General features: G+C 45.3%; 1 protein-coding gene across 2 annotated transcripts in view; it reads right to left on the bottom strand.

The window, feature by feature from the left end:
* Nucleotides 1-95: 95 nt before the first annotated feature.
* Nucleotides 96-12,903, bottom strand: part of Pdpk1 (3-phosphoinositide dependent protein kinase 1) — an 81,827-nt gene continuing 69,019 nt past the window's right edge. For both annotated transcript variants that reach the window (XM_074059168.1, XM_074059169.1), the window contains exons 12-14: nt 6,932-6,989; nt 6,008-6,160; nt 96-5,665 (exon numbers count right to left, since the gene is read on the bottom strand). In XM_074059168.1, coding sequence (XP_073915269.1) covers nt 5,546-5,665; nt 6,008-6,160; nt 6,932-6,989 — 331 coding nt within the window. In that variant the 3' untranslated portion in view covers nt 96-5,545. The remainder of the gene's footprint in view (nt 5,666-6,007; nt 6,161-6,931; nt 6,990-12,903) is intronic.

Genomic DNA, 12,903 nt, shown 5'->3' with positions numbered 1-12,903 from the left:
CGTCGCGCCCCTCTTCCGGCCGGAACGAGTCTCGGGTTCGCGCGAGGCTCGCCGCCCCCGCCCCCATCAAAGGAGGAACCAGGCCCGCGAACGAATACACTCTACATGCTTTTATTAACAAGACTACCGAGCATACGAGGGAAATTCATCATTCGGTAACTACATCTAAAGCACAGATACTTGAAAAAATGAGAAAAAAAATTCATTAAATTATGATATGATTAAACCATGACCAAATAGAAAATTTATATAATAAAGCCAGAAAAAAAGTTGTAAAATAGTTTACAATAATTATTCACATTCAAGGCTGTACATCAATACATACAACAACGTGGCCCCGAACATGAATTCAATCCAAATAATTCATATATTAGAATTTAAATAACAGACTGAACTAGAGGCCAACAATAGCCATCAAATAACCTTATATAAGAATAAAAATACAAAAGTGTATATCCTAGTATCATTGCATTATGTTTTCATAATTTTTTTTAAAATTTTTGCTTTGCCTGTACATCACAGTTACAGCTACAGACCAGGTAGAGAATATTACGCGTTCTAACTGACTGCCACCAACCTGAACAGCAACACACTATTGATTCGTCCTGTTGTATGTGGTTATGAGACAGCTGCAGCAGCTCTAAATACTGTTAAAAGCTGAATTTGCCAATGTCCAATTAAACTACGATGATACAAGCAGAGGCTCTCACCAGCACAATGACAAACTCGAGGTCATTATGCTGCCAGACGGTTGGACTAGGAAGGGCTACACAGGTAAAAAAAATTCTCTGTACAGTTTGGTTTCTTCATATTGAAGAAATGAGTAACAGGGAAATTTCAGGTTCTTATATTGGCTAATTCATTTGCCCACCATCATCATCTCAGTCACAGAAAAACCCCTGCTCTTTTTTTTTTTTTGGCCAGAAACCAGCTTCTTCCCCAGACCACTTCTCCACAGGCAGCCTGATATACAACCCTGCAGCCTTGGGCCAGAAACCAGTGACCCTCAGAGGCTCTGGAAGTGGCTCCAGTCCTGACTCAAGGATATTTGCCATATATTCTGCCTAAGATGATCCGCACCCACCTGAGTCACCATCAGTTTATGTTGGGTTTACAATGGAACAAAATGCAAAAAGCCTATGGCAACATTTCCCAGAACACGGTACCTTTGCCACGCTCTCACAGCAGCTGCAACCTCTCAAGTCTCAACAGTGAGCACCCTGGGTCAAAAACTCTCTGTTTCCCCTTCAAATCAATGGACCCCACCCAATGTGGAGAAACAAGACGACAACCAAATTTGGTGGTCTAAAGACTATTAGTTAACTGTGGCATTGTGGGCAGGGAGGAATGAGAAGGCCCATCGCTGTGTGTCCTGACAGCTAAGACCTTCTGAGGGAGGGGTCACACAAATGTACTTCTGTAAAACCCAATCATTTACCACCCCCCTCCCCCGCCCAAGTAAAGTCTTTGCTCTGCTATTGATCCCAAATGGCCCAATGTACTTTCTGAGTCTGTAAACTTAATTACGAATCACCCACTAAGCAGGTGGCAAGGTCAGTTCAACAGTTCTTATTTCTGCTGTGCAGAAGCAGATTCAGTACCATTGTGGACACAAACTACAAGATTCTGAAAGCATCACCAAGCACTTAGAAGTCATAGCAGCAAGAATGGAAGAGAACTAACATGCAAGCATGACCAGATTCTTGCAATGAAAAGGAGTAAACTGGCTCTTGAAAAAACCTGTCACAAATGAATCTGCAGTAATGACATCATTTTAGCATTAAGAAAAAAAAAAAAGGAGCAGTCACATTCTTTGGAACACACAGCTTAGCAGAAACTGATTTGTTCAGAATCTGTAGGTCACCAGGAAGGAGGTTTTGTTACTGGAACTTTTAGAATCTAAACATCAGATCAGAGGGAGCAATCTGTGAAATGAAATTCTTTGACCCCAAAATACCACTCGCAGGCATCTGAGGGTGAAAAATGAGTCAAAAATCAAAGATTTATAAAGCTATTCATCACAGCATTATCTAAATAGTGAAAACCCAGAAATCATCTAAATGTACAAAGGGGAAATGGTCAGATAATTTATGATAAAATTTACAACCATTGGACTCTACATATTATTTTTAAAAACATGCTTCTGAAGCATAGCATGGGGAAAATGCTTAAGAAAAAATATCAAATGAAAAAGCTGGAAGCTAAATGGCATATGTTGTGTGTTCCCTGTTTAATTAAAAGAGGCAAACAATGGGTGGGGATGCAGCACAGTGGTAGAGTGCTTGCCTAGTATTTGTGAGTCCCTGGGTTCAATTCCCAGCAGTGCAAAAAAAAAAAAAAGAAAGAAAACGTTGTGGGAGTTGTAGGATCTGGATCAAAATGCTCACAGTGGTCTCTAGATGGTGAGCCTAGAGTTAATTTTTTTTTTCTTCTGAAAACAGATGTTACTTTTAAGAAAGTACAGAATCACCTGGAGTCCCTTTGCCAGCATCTGGGAGTCTGTGCCACAGGGCTGTCTTCCAGGTTCCTTCAAACATGGACCACAAATACCAGAGTGGACCCCGAAGGCTAGAGTGGGTGAAGTTCTGCGAGCTTTGGCCTGCTGACTACACAAGCCATCTTTCTTGAAGCAAACTTTCAACAATCCTCCCGCAAGTTAAGGTTCAGAATTGTAGCTGTACCATGGTGCCAGTCCCTGGGGTGGAGGGGCTCAGAGCTCCACACAAGGGACACCCACAGCCCTGGCTGGGGGCCACAAAAAGGGATGGCAACAACCCACCCAAATCCAGCTTCCTCTGCATCCCTAGGGAAAGGCAGGGCACAGTGGGCTGTCTGAGCCTCAGTGACCACAGCCTCCTGTGCCTCCATGCTAGGAGAGGCCACAGAAGGTGGTCTGACTTCACACTTATCCTTGCCCACTCTTTTAAGACACATGGCTCTTGGAGCTACTAAGCAATAGGGCACTAATTTCTTAACTTAGATAGATCCCCACTTATATTTCCATGTATGTATGCCAACGTATAGATTAACACCACATCCCCATCCTACATCATAAGGCACCTGCATGCTGGATGATGGTACTAAGGATACTTGGAAAAACTGAAGGTGATATTAAGTCAGGATAAGAACAGAATGTGTAGGACCTTTAAAAAAAAGAAAAAGAAAGGAAAAAAAGCAAGGAAAAAGGGGCTCTGAGGACAAAAATGACCCAGGAAGGGTTTGGCTGTCACCAACACAGGGCAGTCATGTTGGCTTCCCCTGCCAGCTCAGCTGAGCCCGCATATGTGGTTTCAAAGTCAGGATGGCTCGTGGTGAAGCCCAGGAGGTAGTGGTGCTCTCCAAGGGGAGGGGACAAGAAATTCTCTCACCCAAGGCTGGCCAGGCACTCTTATTCAAACCTCAGCCTCACTTGTTCCTCTGTGGCCAGGTGTCCCGAGTGATGTCTTCTGCATCTGTGTGCAGGAAAGCCAGGGAGTCACCCCTCCATAAACAGGTGCAGGAATGCTCTGAGGAGGGCAAAATAGCTACAAGGACCGTGAGCTGAACAGGAACTCCAAAGAAGAAATGGCCAAGTTAGATTCACCTAATACAGGCAATCCTCTTCAAAAGCTATGAGAGGGGACCCAGACTTTGCCCACAGGCCTAGGTCCCAAAGACCTAGGCTCGCTTGCTGGGCAGTGTCCCACTCCCTGGGATCCCAAGGGCAGGCAAGGCCTTGTCACAGCCTGCTCACCCACAGCTTTCACAGCATGAACTGGCAAAGCTTGAGCAACACCTCTGCTCCCATTCAGCACCTCGCCCTAGAACACCAGCAGGCCCCACATCTGCCTCAGCCTACATCACCCCAGTTTAAAAAGAGCCACTCTTATCTTTACAACAGTTTGAGAAAGAAATCTTTCCTCTTAGTGTGGCCTAACCAGGCACACAGTTGGCTACTCGAACAAGAGGTGGGAGAATCTTTTTCTGTGTGGGCCTTTTGCTGGTACCTTTGTAAAAGTCTATAGAAATGGCAAAGTAGTTCCTGCTTTGAGGATGTGGGAGTCAGAGGTGTATCTGTAAAGCACACTGCAAAGGCAGATACCTGCTCCTCTCCCCCCAGGACCAAGAGTCCCCTCCAGGGTCAACCTAGGTGGATAAAGAGGCACAACTGAGCCCTTCAAGAGCACTATGCCTGGAAACAGCAAAGCAAGACAGGGACTGCTATGTCCCAGGCCATCTGTGTTACAGAGCTGTGGCAATACTACCAGAGCATAAGAGAGAAGTAGCCTTAAAACTTGCAGGGGACACCAAATCAGGCAGGCTCAGGTTTAAGTGGACTGTTCTCGTATCCTGGGCAATGGTGGCTAATATTTTTTCTAAGTGAAGTCCACTCTTTATGGGACCAGGTGACCAAATAATGTGAGAAGGCTTTTAGATTTTCAACACAGAGACGTAAAAAACTGAGCTAGCTGAGAAATGTTTATCCACAACACAAATGGGGGCGTGTGAGGCTGGATGGAAGCTGGCACACCCTGGAGCTGCTGGCACCAGGACAGGCCCTACTTCAGCAGACAGGCAGTCTGCACATTTAAACCTTTCCATAGACTCTCAGGAATGCCTGTGGCTCCAACTCCTCCACACGGCCAGTGGCCCAGGCTGCTCTGGCTGGAGCCTCCGTGGCACCTCCTGGCCTTGCCCAGATGCATGGCAGGACTCTGCGTATCAAGCAAGATCCAGCTGGGTGCTGTCTCCGGTATGACAGTCCCCTAGTGCTCCTCCTGGACATGTGGTTGGTCTGGTGTCCAACTCCATCCATGGACACTGCTAGGAGGTGGACATGGGAGTGGAGCACAATGAGGGCACCCTGCAGCTGGAGCAGCTGGTCCTGAATGTCACTCCTGCAGCCTGCCTGCCAGAAAGCAGGGACCACAGAAATCCTGTCATGGACCCACACCAGGAGGCACACGTGGGGCCTGACCACATCTTCAGGGCTATACATGAAAGATTCAAGAAAGGTAGCACACATACAAAGCTAAGAACCCTGTGCCCATAGCCAACCGTTGGCTGCCACAGCAAAGGTGTTTACAGGGCTCCCTGGCAAAGGGTTCCATGACAATGGGGGTGGGTATAAAGAGTCAAGACACACCCAGTCCCTTAGCCACAGCAGGAACAGTGTGGCAAGTGGCGGGGGGGCGGGGGGGAGGGTGGCAAGTGCACAGTTCCCACAGATGCTAAGAGGGGCTGGTGATGTCAAGTCTGGCCACTGGTCTAGGCAGGAGCTAGGCTGCCGTGCATGGTCTCCACGGCCACAACAGCACGTGGAAGCCTCCACAGAGCACAGAGAGCAAGCAAAGCGACCCTGGATTCCTGTTTGTTATTGGTTTTGTTCTTTGTGTGGTTTAGTATTTTTTTCTTCTTTTCTTTTAAATAAAAAAGCTGCAAGGTTTCCGCCATCTGAGTTCTCCTTGAGACGGCTGGCAGGTGGTGTGGAAGCGTCCTGGGTGGCGGCCGAGCCGCGCTGGGGCAGGTATCCTGGCAGCAAAGGACAGCCCGGCCGCAGGCCATGTCACTGCACAGCAGAAGCATCCGGGTGGCTCTGGTATCGCTGCCTCCAAACTTCCTGAATCTTTCTGCACCACTTGTGAGCGTTCCCACTTGGATCCATCAGGTAATACGTCCTGTTAGGCTGCAAAGACAGAGCACCTAATGTCCCCCAGCGAGTCCCCCAGTCCCACCCAGCCTGTCGTGATTCCAGCGCTGCAAGCACCTTCGCCAAGTCTGTGTGCATGGTGGGATTCTTCATGCCACACATGCACAAACTAAACATGCAGGAGAGCGACCCACCCCAAACTGAAAACCAGCACAAAGTGCTTCCTGGTTCCCTTTAGGCCAGAGCTGCTCATTAATCAGGGCCTCTGAGACATGAGAAACTACCCTGGCCCCAGACACCCACTTGCCAAAGCAAGAGATAATTCTAACAAAGGCCTCCAAAGACACTGCCAATGAGAGTCCTTAGGGACAGACTCACCGTGTGGACAAAGAAAGTTTTAAAATTTTTGGCCTCTGGTCGGAGTTCTTGTGACCATGGAATTTCACCTTTCAGGACTTTGTTGACAGGATCAACGTAATATAAATGTGGCCCTTCTGTAAGCAATAACTGCCTTCGTCGTGCAAATAAACCCTGAGCCAAAAAAACAGAAACAGAAAAACCTTGTTATCATAGCCCAAAGGGAATCAACCTGTACAAAAGCTCATTACACAGTGACTATACCTGCTACCTGTCCATTCACATGGACACTTGTCCCTCATCTGGTCAGTGAAATATCAGTACAGGCCTCTTTTGCTGAGCTCCTAAAGATGTGTCATTGACGGCCAACCCACTGGCCCCAGGCCCATGAGCTCCTCTAAACCACAGAGACTCACCCTCAAAGACCAGGCCTCAGCCTGCCTTTGTGGAGAGTCTCACTCACAGAGGATGTATAGCCAGTAAATATGGCCAGGAGCCCATGCTTAGAAGGGGACTTGTGTGAGTAGTCTGCATGTGTTGTACAGTCCATTTAGTCCATAAACATGTAATAAACAGTAACTCTTAACTGTTTTACAACCCTCTAATGAAAAGTTAGATTATGTGCTAAGACGACAAGCATGGCCTCTTCAATGTGACAGGAGCCCTGGCATGGTGAGTTCAGCCTTATGCGACAATGGACGCCAGGCTCCACAGCCAGACCATGAGGCTGGTTGTCCACTTGCCTCCTGCAGGGCTCCAACTGCTTCCCAAGAGCCTAAGTATTCTTGGGACATGAAATCTAGAAATGATCTTCAAAGAGTATGCCAGGACAAAGGATGGTACATCCAACAAATCATGACAGGAGCCCGAGGAAGGAGAGCTGACATACTCTAGAAATAGGAGGAAGTCATAGATAGGGTGAAGAGCAGCAGGGTCCTGACTCACCTTTCGCTTATCCACTGGACCCATTTTTAGTATTAGATTATTTTCTACAAACTGGTGCCTATAAAAAAAAAACAAGAATGAAATGCAAGAATAGCCATCATTAGAAACACCACCACCAACAGGTGTTGGCAAGGATGTGGGGAAAAAGGAACCCTTATACACTGCTGGTGGGAATGCAAACTAGTACAACCACTCTGGAAAAAAATCTTTGGAGGCTACTTAAAAATCTAAACATAGATCTGCCATATGATCCAGCAATACCACTCTTGGGGATATATCCAAAAGACTGTGACACAGGTTACTCCAGAGGCACCTGCACACCCATGTTTATTGCGGCACTATTCACAATAGCCGAGTTATGGAAACAGCCAAGATGCCCCACCACTGACGAATGGATTAAGAAAATGTAAAATTTATACACAATGGAATACTACTCAGCCATGAAGAAGAACGAACTCTTAGCATTTGCAGGTAAATGGATGGAACTGGAGAACATCATCTTGAGCAAGGTTAGCCAGGCCCAGAAGACCAAAAATCGTATGTTCTCCCTCATATGTGGACATTAGATCAAGGGCAAACACAACAAGGGGATTGGACTTTGATCACATCATGAGGCGAGAGCACACAAGGGAGGTATGAGGATAGGCAAGAAACCCCCTCAAAAAAAAAACCCAAAAAACAAGATAGCATTTGATGTCCTCAGTGCAAAGGAACTAATTCAGAAACTTTAAAGTGACAGAGGCCAATAGGAGAAGGGGACCAGGAACTAGAGAAAAGGTTAGTTCAGGAAGAATTAACTTAGAATGTAACACATATGTACAGGAAAGCAATGCAAGTAAACTCCCTGTATAGCTACCCTTATCTCAACTAGCAAAAACCTTCCTATTATTGCTTATACTCTCTCTTCAACAAAGTTAGAGATAAGGGCAAAATGGTTTCTGCCTGGTAGCAAGGTGGGGGAGCAGGGAAAAGGGAGGGAACGGGGGAAGGGGGGAGAAATGACCCAAACATTGTATGCACATATGAATAAAAGAAAAAAAAAAAGAATGAGATGCAGTAGTTCTTCAAATTCTTCCCTCAAACAAATTCCCCAGTGCCTCCACGGACCCTCTCCATGTTAACCAAGCCTGCACCTCACAGAATCCAGCCTCTCTTCAAGACCAGGAGATGGCTTCCATGATGCAAGGTACAGAAGGGTCCGTCTGCATCTGGACCGAAATCTAAATCCTGTGGCTGCCTCTCACCCACGACTAGCTATACAGCAAGGGAAAGGTGGAAGGAATTAGTGCCACAGAACCAAGAAGCAGCACACATATCATCAAGTCAAAAAAGCCACAGCAAATGAATAGGCCCTGGGTTCAATCCCCAGCACCAAAACAAAACAACTGTGGTGATAATCAAAGAATTTCACTAAAGGGTGGCTCTTTCTGGAAGTCAACTTTAGGACAACTCTGTCACTCTTAAAGTTACTTAACCATGCCAGGACTCTCAGTTGAGTGCCTAGAATTCAGAGTACTATAGAATCACAAACCTTTGAAGGACCCAAGTTAGACCTGGCTTAAGAACATCGTTTCTGGATTAGCAGTATAACTTAGTGGCAGAGTGTGCACTTAGCATGTACCAGGCCCTAGGTCCCTGGGTTCAATACCCAAGATGGTGATTATGAGGGAGATCTTTTCTGGCATTTGTACCATAGTCAAAAAACATTCAAGTACGTCAGGAATTTGGAAGAACATGTTTCAAATACTGATTTTGACCTTAAATACATATTAGCAGCACATAAACCTCACTTTGCCTCCAAGGAGCTTAAAAAACTGTCTTAATATCTACAGGTTACTTCACTGGGTTAAAGCTAACAGCTACTGCTTTATATTCTGCCTTTTTTGAAGTGTTGGGAATAGAACCCAGGGCCTTGCACATACCAGGCAAGTGCTCTACCACTGAGTTACACCCTCAGCTCTATGTAATAAAATCCCTAATTTGAGATTCCATTCTAGAAATACTATATCTATATTGAATCAGGGTCATTGCCCCTCCTCTCCAAGGGACCAGCTCTGCTGGCAGAACCAAATCCCACCAAGCTCCATGAACCATACTGCCTGACCTGCCCTAATCTGACCAAAATGCCTTTCCCATGGATGCCATATCACTAAAGGTCTGGCCTCAAGTTATAACATCATGTTCAACATAATTGAAAACAATCCAATTTTGAACAAGAACAGGACTGTGACCCATGAGGGAGAGTATAATATGCCCATTCTTAAAGATATTTAACAACCAACCAAACAACCTATCAAACACAGAACTTGAAGCATAAGAGAAGAGAGCTGGAAATTTCTGAAAAGGACATGTAGTAAGGAGGTGCTACTGCTGCAAAGAAAATAAGAAACACAAAACAAATGTGGTAAACACCATGGAGCCCAACAGAAAACCCATCTAACAAATAGACTCTGTGACATTTTAATATCAAGTAAAGATTCACAGGTGATAATAAAGGAAAGACTTATCAACTAAACTACTATAGGGAAAGTCAACATGGGAAGCAAAGGATCGGCATCCAAGCAGTAATTAGCAGGCACCCTGGGCCAAGGAGATAAAGGAGAAACAAGAAATTCCTTGAGGGTCACCTTCCAAGCTGAAAGCAAAAGGAGTCACCAAATGCCAACAGACAGGACTAGGTGAGAACAAAACAGCTCTAACTGCAAAGGTTTCTAGCAAGGGCACTTAGGAAGGGCCACCCCCTCCATTCCACAGAGCCACCACTAAGTGCAGCCTGAGGCCACAAGCATCAACAGAAAAGCAAACCAAGTACCCAAATTGGAAACTGCCAAGAGGACTTGGGTAACAGGCAAACCTCACTGGTCTTAAATAAAGAAATTGAATCAAATCCCCCTTCCACTGTTTCCCTGGGGTGCACTGGGGCTGTGGGCAGATGCGGTTGTTATTACTCAGCACTTAGGATCAGAAATGAGGCCTTGCTGGAAAAGCAATTTGGAAACATGTACTGAGAAGGAACCCCACTTTAGAAACTTATCCTAACAGGGAAAAAAAGATGAGGAGGAAGAGATGTTCACAGTAGTATTATTCAGAGGAAATGAAGCTATAAGATGGTTTGGCACCACAGGGAAAGGGGGAAACCCCTTTCTTGCCCCAGCCGAGTGACATGTACTAGCCCTGCCCCTCGCTCACTCTGCACACACACGTGTGCACATGCAGCCCAACCTCTCCCAGCCCTTCCAGGGGGGAAGAAGGGTCACCCAGCTGTGGCCCTCACATCAGAGGCACAGGGACAGATAGAGGCCAGTGACGTTCCATTATGAGCATTAACATCACAGCCCACTCACTCAGTAAGCTTACAACAAGCCACTGCACTTATCTCCTCTGAAAAGTACATTTCATGGAATCATTTTGACTTTTTACTTCACATTCAATTCCTGCCCTCACTGTTATGTGCCTTCTTCTCCTTGACAGGGAGAGCTGTCATTTAAAGAGTCTGTGCCAAAACCAAGTTTGAGTCAGAGACATAAGAATCTAAGTACTCAAGTTCACACATAGTACCCAGCTCCCTCCCAAAACAGGCTTTGAGCTAAGGGTCTCATGACTCACCATAGTCAACTCACAAGGGGTGGCAATGTAAAAATCCCATTTTTCCCCCTCCAATTCCAAAGTCAGGGTTCTCTCCTCTTCCCTTGTTCCACCACACACAGACCCCAAAAAGACCATTTCCAAGGACCTGAGCCAAAAGCTCCAGCCCTGAGAGCGCAGCGTGGCTGCAGGTGTAGGAGTGTATCCCGAACACCCCTGCCCAACCAAGCAAGGCCCTCCAGCCCTTGCTTCACTTGGGTCTAGGGACCAGTGGTGGCACCTGACAGGCCTCTGGTTTGCTCTGAAAGGCCAGCTTTCCAACCTTTAGACCTCAGGATCTTCACACTCTCAAACTTGAAGAAAGCTCCCAAGGGCTTTCCCCTCTCTGGATTATATACAGTGATATCACTCTATGGGAAACTGAAACAGACATTTTCAAATACCTGTGTATTTTGAAATACAAAAATCCACTGCATGTTAATATAAATAAAATTTTTTTTTTAAATAATTCTTTTCTTTTCTTTTTTTTTTTTGGTTTCTGGGGTTTGAACTCAGGGCCTTGCACTTGTTAGGCAAGTGCTTTACCTCTTAAGTCAGGCTCCCAGCCCTTTTTGCTTTAGTTATGATTCAGACTGGGTCTTGAGCTTATGCCTGGAGCTAGCCTTGGACTCTGATCCTCCTACCTATGTGTCCTATGTAGCTGAAATCACAGACACGTGTCATCACACCCACATGCCCAGCTTACTGGTTAAGATAGGGGTCTTGCTAACTTTTTGCCCAGAACTGGTCTCAGACTATGATCCTTCCAATTGCTTCCAGAGAAGCTGGAATTACAGGTGTGAGCCACTGGGCTTGGTCAAAAATTTACTATTTTTTGCTGGAGGTGTGGTTCAAGTGTTAGGCAAGTACAAGGCTAAGTTCAAACCCCAGTACTGCAAACAAAAACCCTTAGTACCACAAAAAACAAAACAAAACAAAACTAATTTCTGAGACAAAAATAATTAATGAAGAATGTCTCTGCTATGCATTTATGAATTCACTGCCTGACTTAGGAAAAGGGGTTGAACTCTGTGTCCCCTGCGCTTCGCTCTGCTGTGTGGCCTGCCATTTAGGTTCCAGTGCTTGAAAGCACAGCCTCATTCAGATAAACTGCTGGAAAAAAGGGAGTATTTCAATAGCCTTGTTAGATAACTGTGAATTCTCTTTGCTTTTTTTTGGGAGGTAGGGCAAGACAGTCTCACTACATTGTTCAGATTGGTCTTGAACTCCTGAATGAAAGATATCCTTTCACTTCAACCACCTGAGAACCTGGGACTATAGTTGTGTGCCACTATACTCACCCTCTTCTTTGATATATCAAGACCCAACAAGTGGTAGTTTCTAAGTGTTAATTACAGAAAGGAATCTGCATCTGTAATAATGAATTCTTCACAGATGTGACATTAAAAGCCAGCAATCTACTTACCACTCTGAATGGATCTTATACTTTTACATGGTTTTATAGCACAATACATCAGGTATCTAGAAAATGTTGGTTTGCAGTTATGGAGAGCTTCTAAGTAGTGACATATATCATTCTACAGTATCAATGAGAATCTGTTCGCTAAGAACACTACCAATCTCTTCAAAAGTCATCAAGTATTAGAAAGGTGTCAAGCTTCCCAAACGCCTTTCACTTGAAGATTTCAATTTGGTCAGTACAAACACTGGCAATTGCTTTCCTTAAAGTGACAATAAATCCTTATTTTTGAGAAAAATATCAGCCAAATAGCTGCATCTGTACAACGTCAGACTCTGGTGGAGATGGTGTTCCTTGGCATTCTTGAGCAGCCACACAAATGCTGGAGGTAGCTGTCACACTGAGGTTTGTGGCAGACGAGCTCTATGCATACTCCCATGTCCTCATACATAACAGCAATAAAACTCATCATTTCTAACAAATGCTTGGGGGAGATGGGCTTTTCTTTTCTTCCTGTAAGGGTTGGCTGTGAAGAACTGAGGTCACCCACCACTGCTTATTGCCTGGGCCTCCAACTGTGCTCTTATACCCACAGTTCTGTCCATTATGGCTTCTGTACATCAGTGTAAAGGAGAACAGATCAGTCCAGAACAAAAGCATAAGATCCCATTAGGTACTCCAAGCACTTAGGTCTAAGAACATCTTTGGAGAAAAGCTAGGGTGATAGAACACAAACAAAAGCAAAGCAACAAGTCCTGTCCCATCTTTAGGTTCATGCATTCATTTTCCACAACTTTTGGCTTATAGAAAAAAGCAGCAATATTTTATTTTCAGGAAGCACTGGGGTTTGAACCCAGGGTTCTGTGCTTGCTGGGCAGGTACTCTACCACTTGAGCCACGCCCTCACCCTTTTGCTTTATTTTTCAAA

The sequence above is a fragment of the Castor canadensis genome, chromosome 17, assembly GCF_047511655.1.
Source record: "Castor canadensis chromosome 17, mCasCan1.hap1v2, whole genome shotgun sequence".
NCBI lineage: Eukaryota > Metazoa > Chordata > Mammalia > Rodentia > Castoridae > Castor > Castor canadensis.
Note: the sequence above shows the minus strand (reverse complement) of the source record. Positions and strands in the feature narration are given on the sequence as shown.